Source organism: Aquarana catesbeiana, linkage group LG05, assembly GCF_042186555.1.
Source record: "Aquarana catesbeiana isolate 2022-GZ linkage group LG05, ASM4218655v1, whole genome shotgun sequence".
Classification (NCBI taxonomy): Eukaryota; Metazoa; Chordata; class Amphibia; order Anura; family Ranidae; genus Aquarana; species Aquarana catesbeiana.
In genome coordinates, this window is record NC_133328.1 from 160,607,721 (window position 1) to 160,628,848 (window position 21,128).

General features: G+C 40.7%; 1 protein-coding gene across 3 annotated transcripts in view; it reads left to right on the top strand.

Annotated features, from left to right (window-relative positions):
- The window catches only part of CMTM8 (CKLF like MARVEL transmembrane domain containing 8), a 136,386-nt gene extending 115,905 nt beyond the window's left edge, over positions 1–20,481 (top strand). For all 3 annotated transcript variants that reach the window (XM_073630293.1, XM_073630294.1, XM_073630295.1), the window contains 2 exons: positions 11,609–11,728; positions 20,117–20,481. In XM_073630293.1, coding sequence (XP_073486394.1) covers positions 11,609–11,728; positions 20,117–20,194 — 198 coding nt within the window. In that variant the 3' untranslated portion in view covers positions 20,195–20,481. The remainder of the gene's footprint in view (positions 1–11,608; positions 11,729–20,116) is intronic.
- The last annotated feature ends 647 nt before the right edge of the window (positions 20,482–21,128 follow it).

Consider the following 21,128-nt stretch of genomic DNA (forward strand, 5'->3'; position numbering starts at 1 on the left):
GTCCAATTCGTGGATTAGAGCGCAATCTGTCTGCATCCTAATCAATGCATCAGACCTGCACAGATGCACACTCCAGGATGCACATGGAGATCCATGCAGCCACCCACCTGTCATTGATTTGAACAGGCTGCACAGAAAAAAAGTGCATCCAGTGCAGGAGAAGACTGCTCCTTCGCATGGGTGTGCAAATCAAATTGTCCATGTGAACGAGGCCTAAAGGTGTCAGGCTGTGTGGATGCACTACTGCTTCGGTGTATGCTTTTAAGAGAACCAGTTATAAATGTGGTGTTGCAATAGTCTGAATATACATTTTTAATTTTTATATATTTATAATATCTAATTTTAGCCTAGGCCAGAAACCAGGTAGTAACTGAAGAAATTTTTAAAATAAATAAATAAAACCAATAAATATACCTTCTTATCTATTTACTAAGGCTAGCAGCATAAGGATAAAAAAAAAAAAAAAAATTATATTAGTCACCTAAAACCTCACAGAGGTTTCCTTGTTAATTACTTGCCTTCTCACTTTGTTTTCCTGCTCCTAAGCGTGCATAACAGTGCCAACAAACAGAGCCCAGCAGTTGTTTTTATTCCTGTACTATAGGTCTTGGTTATTTGACACCGTTAGAATACAATATATATCAGCCCTACCTTTAAAACCTTTGTAATTAAAGAAACTAGGGCTGTGATCTTCCTTCTCTGTATAACATCTTGTTTTCTCCAAGACTGCAGGTTCTCAGTAAAGTGAATCTGTCAAGTCTTAAGCCCTGTCTAAATGATCAATACTGCAAAAGTATTGGAGAAGAAGTGTCAGTAGAACCTCTACCTCTGAACTGTTGGATGGTGAAAGCAGGGCTTGGAAAAAGTCAAGGCCCTATATAAAAATCCAACCTACAATTTAATAAACTGTACATTTTTATCCCATAGAAAGTGAGAGGACATCTTTCCAAAGTGAGGGAAATCCCCTCCTAGTTGTCACAGGAACAGGGTGTCTAAAGAGTTGCCACCTTTTCTTCAAAGCAAACCCGAACACTTTTGCGGCCTGGGACACCTTTGGGTGCCCCAAGGAGAGTAGCAATGCGGTGCACATAGTGTGCTCTTGCTGACATCGCCCTGCCCCCCTACTGATGCCAAACCTGCCCCCAGACTGCTGCCCGCAGCTCCTGAACAGCAACAGATTTGTGTGTTGGGGAGCCACGGCCTGGTCTGAATAATGTGTCCGGACACATGATTCAAAACCTGGACTGCCCGGGGGAATCCTGGACAGGTGGCAACCCTAGATGTCCCCCACACCATTCCCCTTATATTCCTATTTTAGGGACAAAAGTAAAAGATTAGGTTTTTTTCCTGTACTTGAATCTCCCCCTAACAGTAACAATGACAGTAGAAAAGGACCTGATGGGTTTTAACCCCTCACCATCATATCAAGTGCTAAAAAAAAAGTTCTGGCTTTAGATGTTTTTTTTGGCTCCTTCTGTAGTTCAAGTGATTGTAAACTATCACCTTGTGAAACAGCCCATTCAGTTTGAAATTGAAATGAAAGGGAAACATTTGGGTATAGATTGATTAAAAAAAACATAAATTGGAGCTTCCAGAACATGGGGAGAGTGATTCAAATAACCTGCCTGGAGTGGCGTGTCCAGAAAGTGGCTGGGGAGGTGATAAATAGTCTGAAGGCCTGGAGAGATTGTTCCTTTATCCCCAGGAGGGTTCCAAAACCTGGAGGAATGCTACCTGAGGCAGACGTGGACTTACTAGCTGTTCTGGAGGCCTGTAGGACTTCACCATGAGGGATCTCATCTGGAGAAGGATTGTCTCCCTCGCTGGACCGTGTCTGGAAGAAGCTGAAAGGTGGCAGTTGTACTGGGGACTTGTGAGTAAAGACCCAGAGTTCAATCATGGTGACTGTGTGCTTATGGGGTCTCAGGATATTGGGATGGGCTTGGCAGTGAGGAGGAAGTCTGTGGGACTATTGGGTAAGTAAATCTGCTTTTCCTTGTCCCCCGGTCCTAAACAAGTATTTAACCCTTGCAATGTAGGGGTAGACTCATTGAAAAGGAAGATTTTTGCTAGAGTTTACTGCATGTATAATACAATTCTTTTCTGTACCTTTTTGTTTTATATGTACAATAAATTTAAACTTGACATGATGTAGGTACAGTATGTGTGAGTCAAGGTTGACGCTCTGTTCTCAGACTATGTTCGTTCTCCACTATGCGGAGCAGTTCATCCACCGGCAGTTATAAGAAAGTAACAAAAAGCAGGTGAATCTCTAATATTGCTTTTCTTGTATAAATTCAGTCTTGCTGTGGTTTAAAATAATTATCTTTGGCGCTTTGGTCCATGAGTCATTTGGCGCATTATTATAATAATGCAAACGTCCAAGCTTTTCCCACCTACACACAAAATTTGAATTTAAATAGAAGTGAGGAAGTGGGCTTCTCATTCTGGGAAAAAAAACTGTACAATTTAATCACAAATTCTGACTATTGAGTCGAGATTTGCATGCCATGTACTTGGGATTGTCAGGTCACATTTTCCTCAAATGCTGTGCTTTTGTCATTAACTGCTTGATTGTGTGCAACTCCCATACAAGCACAGAAAAAGGCAGATTTCCTGGTCCTATAATGAAGACTAGTGGCAAGTTTAACTGGAAGCTCCTGTCGCCATGGCCACTTTCCATTTGGACATTCCTGCAATTTGGAGATCTGACACAGAATTTACATGAGTTACTGCACAGATTTCACATGTTGGCACATACTGACACCTTTGAGATCAAAGGGTGCTTAAAATATTATTGCCATGATAATTTGTTGTGCTCTCCCAACAGAGTTAAAGTGGATGTAAACCAGAATTTTTTTTTTTTTTTTAATATCATACTGTAGAGTATAAGATTTGCTATCATTTGAGCCCAGTCTTGCCACACAGTTAATCCATCTCTGAGCAATCCTCTTTTTTACTGCCGGTTCACACAGGGGGCGACTTGTCAGGCGACCTAGCCGCCTGACAAGTCGCCTCCTGTTCTGTACAATGGAACCATTCTAATAGGAGCGACGCGAGTCGCTCCGACTTAGAAAAAGGTTCCTGTACTACTTCGGGGGCGACTTGGGGTGACTTGCATAGACTTCTATACAGAAGTCGTTTTGCAAGTCGCCGCGGAAGTCGTTTGCAGGTCGCCTCGCTGAGGCGACCTGCAAGTCGTGCCGCCCCTGTGTGAACCGGGGCTTATTGTTCAGTGAGAGAAATCTTGACAAACTGAGAAAAACTTTGTCAAATCCTCCCCCCTTGCTGTGAGTGACAGGTGATTTACATATCTCGTGCACCAGCCTAAGAGACATGCAGTATTTTTTTATTCCTATCCACTCCTTTCTTCTGCTGCTCTGTCAGGATTGTCTGTTCCACACCTCAGCATGATTTGGCATGCTGAAGTCATGTGGTTACTTTTCTGTCTTTTCACTGGATGTTAGAGATCATAGCAGAAGTTCAGTGTAAGAAATACACAGGAGAAAATGCATATTGACAAGGAGTGTAGAGGTGGGCGGGGAGTCTACTGACATCACAACTCCACCCACCGAGCTCCAGACAACAGACCCACCCACAGAATCTGCAGTTTTTCGGGTCTCATAACAGACAGAGGGGAGACATTTGACAGGTAAAGATACATGCAGGAGGCATGAATATCCTTATAGATAACCCCTATGGCAGTAGTTTAGAAAGGATGACATTGGGTTTACATCCATTTTAAGGTTCATTCATACCACATGCTATTCTGACTCCGACTGTTGGGAAGCGACTATCCCTTGTGAGACCTCTATGCCTGGCCTGTATAAGATATAATCACTGAGGACAATCCTCATCACATAGTTTAAACTCGCCAAATACCGATTCCATCCACAAAGGTGCCTTTATTCTGAAGGTTACAGCAGATGACAGGATACAAACTGATGAATAGGTTGTAGTATTTATGCGGTCAAAAGATTATATTGTCTGTAGCTTACAATGCAGAATACATGTGCCCTGCTACATGTGGCTTGTTGCTGCCTCCATGACACAGAAAGTACAAACTCAGGAAGAAGGGTGGAGCATTACATACAAAGGAAGTATGTCATAACATAAGGGAAAAAGAACATAAGACAAGTGCATTACCACAAAAGGTCACTAGATGGCAGCATGTGAATTAAATATAAACGTCCATATAAAATGGTTAAGAAAACAATCTATATCAATTCTATGCCCCGTTGGGGCAGCACACATGCGGTGGGACTGCCTTGGGTGGCTTGTCCAGTACAGTCGCACTGAAAGATGAGGCAAAAGGAGGTGCGGTTAAAAAAAAAAAAGTATTGCACGCAGCAGGTTTTTTTTCAGCGCAGTGTGGCGGAATCCACTGTCTCGCACAGCACGATGAGAATTAAACTTTGAGATGTCTGTATAACATCTCAAAGTATGTTTAAAAAAAAAAAAAGGGACCAGTTTAGTGCGTCTAGATTGGCGCATCAAAGCTGCGCTGATCCAGACAAGCCACATTGCACATCAGCCACCACATTGTAGAACAGCAGCTGGTGTGAACATACCCTTAATTAGAGCATACAGCTCTGCAGTGTTGATAATAATAATAGGTCAAGCTGCCTCTAAGTGAGAGACCCAGGGACACGGCTTTACTGCTTCTCAGTGTGAACCCCTTAGGCTGCATGCACACTTAAGCTGAGCATCTTTGGTTGTTTAGCATGCCCCTTCATTTTTTTGTTTGTTTATGTTTTGTGCAGGCATCTTTCATGGTACCTGGCTTTTTTTTTTTGTAAACTGGGGGGGGGTGTGATATATTTGTGTTTTTTTTTTTTTTTTTTTTTTTTGTTTTGTTTTTTTTTTGTTTTTCCGGATGTTTCAGGCGCTCTCACTGAAATCTATTGGGACCAAAAACACTTTAAGCTTGTTGACTTTTTTGAGCTTCAAGCAAGACAACATCCAGGTGTGAACAGGCACAATTAAAAACCATGGGATTTTGGATAAGTGGTTTAGAGCTTTAAGCTACAAAACACTCGGGTGTGATTGGGGCCCTAACCGTTTGTCTACCAAGGTACGTTTTACAAACGGCATGGTCTACAAGTGGTTAAATCAAGCTCACAGCTGCAGCTGCGTGTTTAAAGTGATTGTAAAATCTTCTTCCTTTGTTATTTTTAAGAATAAAAAAAAAATATATATACTTGCTCTGTGTAGTGGTTCTGCCTAGAGCAGCCCAGATCCTCCTCTTCTCGGGTCCCGCTTCATCCTGTTGAGTGCCCTCACAGCAAGCCCCTTGCTATGGGGGCACCCGAGCCGCAGCTCCGTGTGTCCATTCAGGCATAGAACCCGGGCTAGGCCCCACCTCCTCTCTCTCCTCATTGGCTCACTGACTGTAGAAAGAGCCAATGGCGCGCCGCTGCTGTCTCAGCCAATGAAGAGGATAGTCCCGGGCAGCCGAGTCTTTCATGCAACACTGCTGGATAGAGATGGACTTGGGTAAGTATTAGGGGGGCTGAGGGGAGCTGTTGCACACAGAAGGCTTTTTATCCTATGCATAGTATGCATTAGGATAAAAAAACCTTCTCCCTTTACAATCCCTTTAAGAGCGGCTGATTTGTCTTTCCAATAAGCGATTGAGCAGCTCTAGAGCTGCCTAATACAGGTATTTTTTTTATTTTTTTTATTGTACATACAAAGGGATTGTACAGAAAACTCGTTTTCAAGTACAAAATTAAGATAACTGTCACAAAAAAGGTCACGCAAACAGTGCTAAAATCTCGCCATGCATCATATGTATAAATTCTGTTCACCACACGTGGATCACGGCTGAAAGGATCATATATGTTACATATATTCATTTACAAGTGTAGCGCTGGTAGATTTCTAATCTACCGCTTATATGTAAATTTTGTGGGTCGACTGTTCTGTACATAGTTCAAATTTAATCTATGGCTAAAATTAGCCTCTGTTCCAGCATTAGCTGTGTTGCGTGCAGTTCCACATTGTTGCCTGTAGGTGTCGTTGTAACCATAGGTCGGTGTTGAAAAGCAACAAGCTGAAGTATATTGAGTGCTCTTCTTTCCCAGAGGTAACTCGGCAGAGGTGGTCCACTGCTATGCATTCTGGGAGAGAGTACTTAAGGGGCAGATGCCATTTCTCTTTTTCTTTCACCTGCTGGCCTTCCTGGCCTAAAGGTATGTGATAGGGAGTTCTACTTTATGGCCCTCCACGCCAGAGGGCTGTGATTCTGCAGCCGTGCAGGTAGGCCCAGTGGCATGTCTGGGGCCTACTGCTGCGGAGATGGTCCTGTGCTGTCCGTCCTGCGGGAAGAAGCCGGACAATTGAGAAGACCCAGGGGAGCACCCATCTTTGGAGAGGACCGTGCGGAATGCTGGTGTCTCAAGAGGGGCCTGGTGGCTCAATTGGAGGATGCATCTTAGCCTAATCTATCGCACAAGTACTGCCAGGTCGGCTTAAAGGTTCTGGTACTGTGTTGCAGTTCATCTAAAACTACTACTACGTCCTGTGGCAGAGGATCGTACAGTAAAAATTGTTCTTTTCAAGTCTGTGGCAGAGACTTTTTGTTCTCTTTACGCTCCGGCTGCTAGGTCAGTGAGAGAGACCTATCCGGGTGGGCAAAGATTTAATCCTGGGCAGAAGGTATATTCATCCCCAAGATTCCAAATTCCTTGGTGTGCTAAAGAAAAGGTATTTGAACTTCCCTGCAACTCTTCTTCTACCTCTTTCCTGCTACTTCAAGTTACTTCCTATTAAAGCATTAAAAAAGTACTAAGTGACTGGTGCCTACATTGTCGGATACAAAGCTCAACATGGACTCTAAGTTCTAGTATTGGTGAAACTACGGTTAAGGAGGTGACAGTAACAGCCCGATCAAAATCAGCAGCTCCTTTGGGGGTTAGTGCTACACAAGCGTAGAATAAGTAACCTCTTCAAAACAGTGTATACAGGTACAACATTATAGAGATAAAATAAAGAGATTCAGCAATACATTTGTTATCCTTACTCCATACTCTACAGATTTGATGGTATAGTATGATCAGAGGTTACCCACAAGTCCCATGTCTTATGAAATTTACAAGGGTAGCCTCTCACTTCATAGATCAGTTTCTATAGTGGGAGTGGCTGATTAACAAGAGTAAGCCAAAAGGCTATAGTCAGGGGAACTGAGGACTTCCAGTGCATAGTTTTATAGACTTTTTGGCATAAAATAAAGCTAATCCTAGAAAGAGTTGGGTGTTTTTAGAGAGAAACTCCTCTTCAATATAACCAAGAAGACTTAAAGGGTTACAGATGTGAGGTATTAGGGAAACTGCAGTGATAGATGGGAAATGCAGGCTGCATAGTACCCCCCCCCCCATATATCAAACCTTAAATTCCCCAAAGACAACCATATGAAATGATAAAAATGGCAGACCTTATATTTGGCAATAAATGGCCACGGCACTTTATTTTGGTTTAATACATGTATACATATCGTATAACAAATTTCATCAATGAGAAAATAATTAAAAATATTAATATCTCATTGCTTAGTTAACTCAAGCAAAACTTATTCAAACATACAAACCTAAACCGCACCCCCCCAGCCCCGGACTTCGTGACAAAACCACAAATAAGTGCTTGTGACGGGCGAGAGGGTGGGTAGCTCTCTTGCTGTGATGATCCCAAAAGGAAGGCACACCTGCGCTGGGACCTTTTTTAATAATGATCCCTACACCTTCTGGTAGGTTCTCTTACATTTGATTGGCCGATCACACCGGTCTGGCCAGGTAAGCTAAATTCTTAGACCCCTTTCACACTGAGGCACTATAGCGTTAAAAATAGCGCCTGCAAAGCGCCCTGAAACAGCGGCTCCATTCAGCCCGAGGACTTTCACACTGAAGTGGTGTGCTGGCAGGGCATCAGAAAAAGTCCTGCCAGCAGCTTCTTTGGAGCGGTGAACTCACCGCTCCTAAAGCGCCCCTGCCAATTAAAAACAATGGCAGCCGCAGGCCCATGCAAGTGTGCCCATATAAATTGAGCCCACTTGAGCAGGGGTTTTAAAGGGGCAACTCCCAGGGTTTTTCCCGGGCTCTCCTGTACCGCCGGGTACTGCAGGAAATGGCTTACCTGGTGTAAGCAGGGTCACTGAGGTTATTCCTCTGCTAGCGTAGCCAAAGTTGCAGCTATTCTAGCATGATCTGTGCTGGAATAGATGCATGGGAAGGCAGGGGGAGACAGTGGGGCTCTACTAGACCCCCAGTATCTCCAAAAAGAATGCCTGTCACCTGCCCATGCTATTACATAGGGAGCTTGTTAGCCCCCTTTGTGATAGTAAAAAAATTGTATAAAACAAATACTTTACTATTATTTTAGTTTTTTTTTTTTTTAAAGCACTCCCATCACCCCTGCACACACCCTATATAAAAAGTGCAGCCTGGATCAAGCACTTGTATGTAAACATTTAATCCTGCCATGCATGCGGTATCACGCAAACATCGGAGTGAGAGCAATAATTCTAGGGTCATAGTTCACAGCTAACGCTAAACAGATGACCTGAAGGCGTTTTTAAGCATCACCTATGGCATGCACAGTTTTAAGACTTGACATGTTTGGTATTTACTCAACTCAGCCCCAGTTTTTATATTACACAAACAAATTGGATATAATTGTTGTGTGTGTTTGACTAAAATTCATTTTTCTATTTCTTTTTCTTTTTTTTTTTTTTTTTTTTTGTGAAAATTTGCATTTGACAAATATAGTGCATGGTCTCTGCTTTTGGAAAATATATATATATTTTTTTATTTACAGAAATTTCTAGCAAAAACTGCAGATTTTGATGTGTAAAAAAAAAAAAAAAAAAAAAAAAAAAAAAAAAAATGCCTTGTGGTTACATAAACACTAACTAGTGTAAACTAACCTTTGGGAATATAATATAGAATCTAGAACCGCAATGTCTGTCTGAATGGCAGGATGATTTAAATGGTTACATTGTTTGAGGCAGTTTCTATATCATTTGCCAATTCAAAGGATGATTAAAGGAATTCTGATTTTTGCAGTGTGCTTGCCTGTGTGCAGTGCCTGCCCTGGTTTTAATTTGAAAAATGAGTCAACAAAAGAACTGTAAATGTAAGTGATTTAAAACCCTTAATTTTAAAGTTGTACTAGTCTCTATTTTATATTGTGGATGTGGCCATATATGAGCAGTTAAAATCACAAAGATGACCATCCTGTCTGCATATTCTGTGCCATACAACCAGGACTCAACACAACCTTCCAAATGGCACTAGGTCACACAGGTTGTTTTTAACATGTTGGGAAATTACTTTGTACTGTAGTAAGCATTTACAATGCTTGAAATCCATTATTATTACTAATGATTAGGCCAAGAATTATATACTTGTTAGTAAACCTAATGGAAGTTGTACAATTGATGTGCGCCAGTGAATATGTGGACAGTTTTTAATGGCTTGGAATAAATTTGGAGGCTTTGGGTCCATTCCCAGAGTGAAATTCAACTTTTGATTGATTCCCATAAAGAAAGGGTAATTGTGACACTGACTAATACGAACATTTTAAACAAGCGGGAGTGCAGCCTATAGAGCACAGGCCATGCACCTAGAATGCATCAATGATAAATGAACAGGTAATATAACAATTATAGCTTGATTTCATAGCTGGGTTTAACTGTGTAGTTATTGTTATAGATGCCTTTGAGTAACAAATGTTCTTGTTAGAATTCTCCTCCTCTCTGAAGTGCCAAGCAAATTTTTTTTTTTCTTCAAACTGCCTGTGACCACTCAGATCAAGCAAGAATGGATGTTCGGAATACCATTAAGGTCTCAAACCATGAGCATGCCATGTTGTAGCAAGCTAGCTGTATATGGCATATGCTTTATCGCTAAGTAAACTAGGTGTATTTGCTGTACACTCTGGATGCATTAAACATATTTTGTGAACTGTCTTGTGTAAGTGACAAGAGTTCTTGTAATTAAAGTAAACCATTCACAAACCTGGGAAACTGAGCATATATTAAAAATAATGTATAAGCCATGGTTGACTTCATTGAAAATGCATGTCAAAGCCATCAGTAGATCAAGAAGTAAAGGCAACTGAATTTATTTGCAAATCAAAACCTTTTTCTGTAAAACGTTGAGCCAATAATCCCTTCCATCTCAGTTTTAATTGAAAAAGTTTGACAGGTTTATTTAAAAGGATTTAAAGGAAATCTATGGTCACTGCATACGATTCATTTAATAACATCACCATTGTAACAGTTATTTTTGACAATTCAATAAAGGCTTACCTTAAAAATCTTCTTTTGTATTGTGAGTTCTACCTGTCTACTGGCCATCTCCTTCAACAACTTCCTAGGTTCCCTGCATGCCTTGCAGCTTCCCTTCTGTTTACATTCAATTTCCAATGACTACATATCCCATGGTCCATTGGTGCCTGCAGGCAGTGATTTCTATACTGACTCTGCCTTCTGAATCGCCTCCTCTTAGCCCCTCTGTAGTTCAAAAGGCAGGCTCTGTGAATTCTGTGACATAGCAGTGCCTATCAACATGGCATAATGTATTTGTGTCACAGAATTCGAGGAAGTAAATGTGTGGGATTCTTCACAAAATAATTTTTACAATTTCAGGATCGTAGGCTAGAAATAATTGAAATACAATGTGGAAATTAAATAATTTTACATTCTGACCATAGATATGCTTTGTTTGCTAAAGCATGTTGTATAATAAACCATTGCCATGTTTTAGTTTAGGTTTAGTTAATTACTGCTATGTTTTTCATCTCGCTGGTTCTGATCTCCTCCAGCTTAGTCATGTTTCTGTCTACATGCACTCACCCCAGCATCTGCCGCACAACATTGCTCTGGAATACCTTCATGTTTATTTACACTAATCCGTTTTGATGCAGCAAAGTTTTTTCTTTTACTGCATTAAATATTTGCCAAGTAGAAATCCCATTTGTTTCTGTGCAGTTGGCTCACATGTGAGCTGCAGTTAGTTTGAAAGACAAAGGGAAAATCTATGGGCCCATTTACACCTGCATATGTGCCCCTTACCTTGCAAACTCCATGCACATGGAAGCCAGCCTAACCGATGTTGGCAACACTGAACCATGCCTGTGTAATGTGTGGGAGCTTGCAGTCAGTGTTACCACCAGTGGTGCATGTACCAGTGACCGTGTGAGACTACAGTACAATTAGACAGTTTTTACCCCATAACAGTATGTACTTGAACAATGACAAATGTTTGGATCACTAAATATTCTTTTAATGAAAGACGCAGATTTAGAAAGAGTAAAAACAACCTTTTGAAATTACATGAACATATAAAATGTTAGTGATTTAGTATAGATCTGTGCTACATTGACCAATCGTGCACATATGGTAGTATTTTGGGGTCCCATGAATGCATGATTTGCCAAACAAAAGTAGGATACTAAATCATTTGCCAACAAAAATTGTTGCACAAACTCAGAAAATTAGTGAGCTGCTGTGTTCTTTTGATTTCCACTCTGGCTTTTTTTTTTTTTTTTTTTAACATGCATTTTGTGTGTTACTGCAAATGTCCTCATTTTTCTTGTTTGCATTTAACAGAGTCTATGTTTTTATGGAAGTGCCTTTGTTTTATACCTCATTGCTGCTGTGGTAGATGCAACTTCAATTACCAAAGAAATTCTCGATAATCACAACTACAATAGTTGGACGTCGTCTGCGGTGAGTTGTTGTTGTTGTTGTTGTTGTTGTTGTTTTTGTGTTTGTTTTTTTTTTTTTTTTTTTTATGCTTTTGTAGTCTGTGTAAAATTTTACATTTTGTCTTTATAAAATAAAGTATGAAAAATTAGAGGGGGAGGGTCCGATTTTCGGCATGTGGGGAGGCATCTCTAGTGGACTTTATCTGTCAATGCCTCCTGCACATAATCCTGTATATATTTTGAGGTGATATCTCGCTCTGGATGAGGAAATCTCCAAATAGTAGATCTTAGCATGGCTAAAATGTGGCTCACCATACATAAGCCAAAAACACCAACAGACAAGCTTCTCAGCTTCATCCTCAAAGCGCCCGAAAATAGTGCCCAGTGAGTGCCAGACCTTATGGCTAATGACTAAACCAACTTTGAACTCCACGGCTTCATCACCTAAAGGCGCTAACCACCACATAAAAGAAAAATTTAACCCTGCTGCACCCACCTATGCTGCTGATGGGGCCTTTGCAGAACCAGGATTCTTGCAAATAAGCTGGCAATCCAATGATACCAAACCACTTTTTTATTACGCAGAATTAATCTGAGAATAGACGTTTCCTTCTTTAAAGCGAGAAATTTCAAAATCTACACCAAAGAACAACTGACACATAGGTTGGACTTGATGGACTTGTTTTTTTTTTTTTTCAACCTCATCTACTATGTAATTATGTATGTAACTACAGTGGGGACGGAAAGTATTCAGACCCCCTTAAAATTTTCACTCTTTGTTATATTGCAGCCATTTGCTAAAATCACTTAAGTTCATTTTTTTTCCTCATTAATGTACACACAGCACCACATATTGACAGAAAAACACAGAATTGTTGACAGTTTTGCAGCTTTATTAAAAAAGAAAAACTGAAATATTACATGGTCCTAAGTATTCAGACCCTTTGCTCAGTATTTAGTAGAAGCACCCTTTTGAACTAATACAGTTGTCCTGTCTACCTGCAGAAAAACACCCCCACAGCATGATGCTGCCACCACCATGCTTCACTGTTGAGACTGTATTGGACAGGTGATGAGCGGTGCCTGGTTTTCTCCACACATACCACTTAGAATTAAGGCCAAAAAGTTCGATCTTGGTCTCATCAGACCAGAGAATCTTATTTCTCACCATCTTGGAGTCCTTCAGGTGTTTTTTTAGCAAACTGCATGTGGGCTTGTATGTGTCTTGCACTGAGTAGAGGCTTCCGTCGGGCCACTCTGCCATAAAGTGGAGGGCTGCAGTGATGGTTGACTTTCTACAACTTTCTCCTATCTCCCGACTGCATCTCTTCTTCTTTACTTCTCTCACCAAGGCTCTTCTCCCCCGATTGCTCAGTTTGGCCGGACGGCCAGCTCTAGGAAGGGTTCTGGTCGTTCCAAATGTCTTCCATTTAAGGATTATGGAGGCCACTGTGCTCTTAGGAACCTTAAGTGCAGCAGAAATTTTTTTTGTAACCTTGGCCGGATCTGTGCCTTGCCACAACTCAGTCTCTGAGCTCTTCAGGCAGTTCCTTTTGACCTCATGATTCTCATTTGCTCTGACATGCACTGTGAGCTGTAAGGTCTTATATAGACAGGTGTGTGGCTTTCCTAATCAAGTCCAATCAGTATAATCAAACACAGCTGGACTCAAATGAAGGTGTAGAACCATCTCAAGGATGATCAGAAGAAATGGACAGCACCTGAGTTAAATATATGTGTCACAGCAAAGGATCTGAATACTTAGGACCATGTGATATTTCAGTTTTTCTTTTTTAATAAATCTGCAAAAATGTCAACAATTCTGTATTTTTCTGTCAATATGGGGTGCTGTGTGTACATTAATGAGGAAAAAATGAACTTAAATGATTTAGCAAATGGCTGCAATATAACAAACAGTGAAAAATGTAAGGGGGTCTGAATACTTTCTGTCCCCACTGTATGTGACAAAAAGCAGCACATCTGAGGGGAGACCTGATCACCAGTATATGTTTTGATACAAAAAACTCTCTAAAGGAGCTTGAAGATCATGATACCAAAATCAGAGACCTAGAAGATAAAATGAGAGCAAACAATATTCGATTCCTAGGCCTCCTGGAGGGTTCAAGGGGCATGTTGGCTAAACGCTTTTTGGAAGATTGGCTATGAAACAATATTCAGACACCACACCTGTCCAAGCTTTTGCCACTGAGTCGAACTCCTCGCATACTGTCCATGTCATGTCCTCCTGGAGCTCCTCCGCAGGCCTTGATTGCTAAACTCCTACACTTTATAGACACTCTGCTTGAAGCAGCTAGGACCCTCCAGTACCTCATATTTAATTCCATTTTACCATGATTTTCTGCTTTCACACAGCAGAGGGCAGTCCTACTCCAAAAAATTTCTCTACAAGTACAGCCTACCTTACAGCATGATGTAGCCTGCCATGCTAGTTGGGAGCAAGCCTTATCTTTACTTTTCCTGCTGTGGCCAAACGGTGGCTCAAGGGTAGGGGCCACAATTGCTTCCAGGACTGACATCACTCTATCCACATGCTTTAACAGCTTTTCAGATATGGACTATAGATTCTCTTTCCCTAGAAGACCTGAAGGTTTACTAGGAAATGTTTACAGGGAGTACAAGATTTGTGGAACACGGTTAACACTATTCAGCCTGGCAAAGGATTGAAATTTTTGTGCAATTCATAGGAGTATATAGACCTAATCTCAAACAAATTCTTATAGGCTTTTAAAGATATTTTTTTTTTTTTTTTACAGAAGTTAAATCTACCACAATAGATACCCATAATAAACTCAGACAGTTCTAGATGGTAGTTAACATGAACCTTTGTACCAAAACGATATTCAATACATGGACAAAAACAGTAAAGTGTTTTTGTTTTTTTTTTTTTGTTTTTTTTTTTTCTTGCTTCAAACATAGTAGTAGCGTAATATATTCTCAGCAAGGCATTTTGAAGTTTGAATCCTATTGCTTGATATCGCCTATTAATACTGATGCCAAAATACTGGCTAGGGTTTTGGCCCTTTTATTTAAAAAGTGTATGACGTATCTGGCCACATCAGCTCAAATGGGATTTATACCTGGCTGAGCTACAAATGCTAACATTAGGAGACTGTCTACCAACCTACAAATGACACGTGATAATGTTAGCAGCAGGATAGCTGCATCATTGAAAATTTGGATTCTCCCTAACTTTATTAAATGGGCAACACAACTTTACAGTGAACTGAAAGCCAAACTGAGCATTAGTCTCATAACAGAAAGCTTCTTAATACATTCCAGGAATGAGACCAAGATGTCCATTCTCTCCACTTAGCCATAGTGCCTCTTGCTGAAATTCCTTGTGCAACTTCACATATTCAGGGCTGGAAACTCATTCAGTAGGGAAGCGAGTGTCCCTACATGCGGATGATATGATTGTGTATTTGGTAGACCCTCACTCCTCTTTGACATGGCTACTAGCAGTCGTGGCCCATTTATAAGGGACGCCGCTCCCCCATCCATGCGTCCGGCCACCTAATCTACATGTGGGGTGCTGGAAGCATGAATTCCAATGAATTTTTTTTTTTTTTTTTTTAGCACGTGATTAGAGCCAGAGGTTCTAACAGGCTTCAAAAAAAGGGTGGGCTCGGGGTGCAGAGCAATGCATCCTGGGCACACCCCCTTGAGTGACAATGGCAAACTTAATATTCACTATTGTCTTCCTCATTCTCCTCCCAGCCAATCGGGAAACCCCTATTGGCCAGGGAGTCTTGGGACTAGTTAGTTTGTGCCGCCCCCCCAAAAAAAATTTTGAGCACCAGCTGCCCCTGGCTAAAAGGCATCGTAAGGCCGGCCATACACAGTTCGAATCTCAGCAGGAACCGGCTGAGATTCTAACTGTTAATGGGCAGGCTGAATGTACCAAGTTAATCGATCAATTGACCTTGGTACAACCAGCCTGTTGAATTTTCTTGCCATCCAGTGTGATCTGAAGATCCGATTTAAGAAGATATGAGAATCAGATCAGAAAAAAATGAAACTTCCCATCTTGCCTCTTTCAGGTTGAAAGTGCCACACTTGCAAAATCTCGCACTTTAAATTGAGCAGAATCAGTCTGGTATACCCAACTAAATTCTAATATCCTTGCTAATGGCCCTGTATATAGAACATTGAAAATATTGTGTTGAATTCCTTAATATATTCTTACATATGGGGACAGCCTACACCTAGATTATCACTTAAGGTATCCTTCAGCATTTCCCACAAAAATGGATTTGGACAATTCGGGATTCGAGTATTAACATAGTATTAACTATACTATAACAATAACTTTTAACGCAACGTTGAGAACACTACTCATTGCCATAATTTTGTTTTTTATACAAATGCCCACAACTCCGCCATGCTGCTTTTGACCAATTCATCTCTGGAAAAGTTTCATTCAAACTGCCATTATTAATGATTTGCTCATCAGAGAACCAGAAGCTCTCTCCCACAACTATGCAAAATTGCTTGCGTCGAAATATATGAAAAGTGATAGACCTGAATCCAAATGGAAATATGATTTACCTAATCTGGTGGAAGTAAATGCAAGGAGACTTTACAATCCCTTTTTATCTGGTTGTCTCTTCCAGAATTAAATTACACATATTGGATACCTGCACAGCATCTATTGCACCTTGACTAGACTATACAGGATGGGGAAATTACCCTTTGTCTTGTCACAAAAGCAGAGATCAGGATTTCCCCCACTGTTGCCCTAAACCTCAACTGTTTTGGCCACAGGTCACAGATTTTATTTTACAACTACTTGATATACAGAATACCTTTTTAACCGGACAGCATGCCTACTGGGTTTCTTCTGACTATCCTCCTAGAGAATGCACACAAGACGTTTATGTGATTGTTCCTCTTTTTTATGCAAAAAGAAAATTGATTGCAATTCAACAGAAGGATGCCTACAACAAACATGCTGTTTTGTCCTAGAGACTAACATACAAGGTCCTTCATGAACGCCACCCTTATTACAGTCTGGGATGGGAATTGGTATGGGAATTGGCTGATTGATTGCAGACCCCAATAGTGGTATTTGGAATCTATAATTCACCATGCTAAGACTTAATGTTCACTTGGCCTCCCATTTACCGTGGCTGTGGGAAAACTCAAAACGTTCACATTTCCCGTTGCTGCACCGATCAAAACAGTCCTATACTGAACATGATTCTTCTGCGTTCAGAAGAGGGAGGTTGAATTTCACCTAACCGCAATAGCTCCTAAACTCTACTAAAAGCCTATGGGAGTTATTTACGAAAGGCAAATCCTTTTTGCACTGCAAGTGTAAACTACAAGTGCAAAGTGCACTTGAAATTGCACTGAAAATGCACTTGGAAGTGCAGTCGCTGTAGATCTGAGGGGGACATGCAAGGAAAATAAAAAACATTTTAGCTTGCACGTGATTGGATAATAAAATCAGCAGATGTCCTCATTTCAGATCTACCCCTCAGATTTACAGCGACTGCACTTCCAAGTGCACTTTCAGTGCAATTTTTAGTGCACTTTGCACTTGTAGTGCATTGTGGATTTGCCTTTCGTAAAGAACCCCCTATGTGTACATTGACAAATACGCTGTTATGAGGATGAGTTTAGGAGCTTTGGCAAAAAGATGCCAAATGCTCCTAAGCTCAAGTTTAGGAGCTGCCAGTGTACATGAAGCCTGACAGAATAGTCTATTGTACAAACAGGTGTTAGAATCTTCATTTTAGTAACTGAATGAATGTTTCTTCCTTTTTTTTTTTTTCTATCATTTCTATTAGAAAATAAATGATTTTGCGATGGTGACAAAATAACTTGGACAAGTTTGTGTAACCAATGACAGGAAAAATACATGGAATGCAGCATACATAATATTTTGATTTGTCTACGTCTCTGCCTGTACTTAAACTGACTTGTATTACAGACTTTGATAGAACAACTATATTGTTATGTGACCCTTGTAAACACTGGTAGATCTGTTTTTTCAAGGTGAATCAAAAGCAATTGAAAAAAATAAAATTAAACTGGATGCGAAGAGATGTTTTCAGTAACTGGCTGAGCTGTACTTGATAATATACACGATGTTAATTTTATGGCACTGTCATCTTCAGAGCACATAAAACACAACCGAATATACTCTCAAATCGATCAAATGTAAAATGAATGCTTTGTCCATAAATTTCATATATGCAGTTCTAAAAGCCAGGCATTTCTGCTAGAGCAGTCATATGCTACACTGCATGATGTTTGTATATCCAGAGATCAGTATTGACAAGGTCGTTGCTGAACCAAGCTGGTGGTAAGACACAAGGTTTGTGGAAGGGTCTAGATCCAAATCTCTGTAGATCACTGCAGGCATCCAGAAAAATTGAGTGCTTTGTTATGCAAATGGTGACCCACTACTGTGGTTGCTGGCTTTGGCTTGCCCCCTCCTGTACCTTACTCTGTCCTATTATAGTGATGGGCAATCTCACTAAACAACATTTTAAGTGTAGTAGGTATAGGATCAGGGCCAGTAACCATGGAAGTTAATTGCTATATGTACTGTATCTGTGAATATCATACAGTATTTGAAAAGAAAATGACATCCTATGGTAGGTTAGAAACAATGGCAGTGGATTGCATCAGAAAACATGTACACTATACACGGCTAGAGAAACCAGAACTCCTGATCTGTATATGTGTGCTTTGGTCAGTTACTCTGGTTTTGAAGCTACTGGATAAATGTGGACTGCCAGGAAGCTAGCATTGTCAGAACCAGATCAGTAAAGGCAGCCTATATAGATTACCCTTCTTGCATGGTGATCTATAGCATTGTTTCTCAACTCCAGTCCTCAAGGCACCCCAACAGGTTATGTTTTCAGGATTTCCCTCAGATGAAACAGCTGTGGTAATTACTTAGGCCCCTTTCACACGAACGGACTGTTCAGGTCTGCCTGTCAGTTTTGTTGGCGGACCTGAACGGGCGCTCCATGTTAGTCTATGGAGCGACAGATGTCAGCAGTGACCTCCTGCCCGCTGATATCCGACCCGGTCCGATCCGCTAAAATCAGACGGATGGCCCTACGTTTGGATCCGTCCCTATCGGATCGGGTGAGATCTGATGAAAACGGACATGGTGTCCGTTCTCTCCATAGCAACCAGCGGCACTCGACAAGCCTCTCCCCACTCAGTGAGCCGAGAGGGACGTGTCATCCGCCGGCTCAGCGGAGATCAACAAAGAGACTGGAGGACTGGAGTTGAGAAGCGCCGATCTATAGATCACATAGATTAGAGAAGGATCTATCACCATGTGTGAATTTTATATACAGTGGGGACGGAAAGTGGTCAGACCCCCTTAAATTTTTCACTCTTTATTCTATTGCAGCCATTTGCTAAAATCATTTAAGTTCATGTTTTTTTCCTCATTAATGTACACACAGCACCCCATATTGACAGAAAAACACAGAATTGTTGACATTTTTGCAGATTTATTAAAAAAGAAAAACTGAAATATCACATGGTCTTTAGTATTCAGACCCTTTGCTGTGACACTCATATATTTAATTCAGGTGCTGTCCATTTCTTCTGATCATCCTTGAGATGGTTCTGCGCCTTCATTTGAGTCCAGCTGTGTTTGATTATACTGATTGAACTTGATTAGGACAGCCACACAGCTGTCTATATAAGACCTTACAGCTCACAGTGCATGTCAGAGCAAATGAGAATCATGAGGTCAAAGGAACTGCCTGAAGAGCTCAGAGACAGAATTGTGGCAAGGCACAGATCTGGCCAAGGTTGCAAAAAAAAAAAAAATCTGCTGCACTTAAGGTTCCTAAGAGCACAGTGGCCTCCATAATCCTTAAATGGAAAATGTTTGGAATGACCAGAACCCTTCCTAGAGCTGGCCTTCTGGCCAAGCTGTGCTATCGGGAGAGAAGAGCCTTGGTGAGAGAGTTAAAGAAGAACCCAAAGATCACTGTGGCTGAGGTCCCTGTGATATTTCAGTTTTTTCTTTTTTAATAAATCTTCAAAAATGTCAACAATTCTGTGTTTTTCAGTCAATATGGGGTGCTGTGTGTACATTAATGAGGAAAAAAAAACATGAACTTAAATGATTTTAGCAAATGGCTGCAATATAACATAGAGTGAAAAATTTAAGGGGGTCTGAATACATTCCGTCCCCACTGTGTATGTGTGTGTGTGTATATGTGTATGTGTGTGTGTGTGTGTATATGTGTATGTATGTATGTATATGTGTATATATGTGTGTATATATATATATATATATATATATATATATATATATGTGTGTGTGTATAATATATATTATATAATCATTTTATTTTTAAGAAAGTACAATTTTTTTATTTAGGAATTCCTATTTTTCTCGTTTCAGTTCTTTGCATTCCTGGTTACCGTATGTTATGCTGTAAGCACCTATTTCAGTTTTCGCTCCTGGAGAATACAGAGTTAACATCCTCACAACCACCAAAATTACAAATTGAAAGAAGCCACAGTGTGCAAGGAGCACTTTAACGTCATTTCATCTGGGTTTTAGATTTACTGTGTAGATATTAAATATACAGATGATGGAATTTAAGTACATAAATATTTTGCAATGCCCATTTCTTAAAGTAAAAGGGTGTTTGTAGGATGGATGTCTGTTTTAAGTTCTGTACTTTATTATATAATGTGAAAAATGACTTTGTTCAAAATATATATTGTGCCACAAAAAGCTGTAATAAAAGAACTGGGAAAATATGCTGCCAGTTGTTTTCTGCTGTGAATGTGCTCATTACACATTATGCATTTCAGTTTTATTAGTAAGTGTATGGCAGAGAGTTGAGCACCAAGTAAAGACTGCAAACATTTTCCTATTCTAATCAGTTGAAAACAATTGGTGGTCCACACTGGGTACCGGCATTCTGGGGTTCTGGCCGGCTGACATTTTGTGTTGCTGTCATTACCTGTCTGGCAGCCAATAGTGGCCTGTCCATTAGGGACGCAGGGGTGCCGCCCCTCCCATCCATGCGTCCAGCCCATTAAACTACATGCAGGGCGCCAGATGCATAGATTCCAATGGTTTTATTTCATTTTTATTTTTTTAAGTGCGTGATTGGAGCCTAAGGCTCAAATTTTGCTTAAAAAAAAAGTGGGCTTGGGGCGTAGTGAGTCCATCCACTTGTGTGACAATAGCGAATTCATATTTTCTATCGTCTTCCTGATTCTCCTCCCAGTCAATTGGGAAGCATCTCCTGAGACCCGATTGGCCAGGGAGTCTCAGGACCCACTTCCTGTTTTTGGTAGGGAGAAAAAGCCCCGGTCACTTCTAGTTCTGCCTGGAAGTAAAGCCCGGGCTCTTCCCCTGGCTCTTCCCTCGCTGAATCTCGGCTCCCATCTGCCTCCTC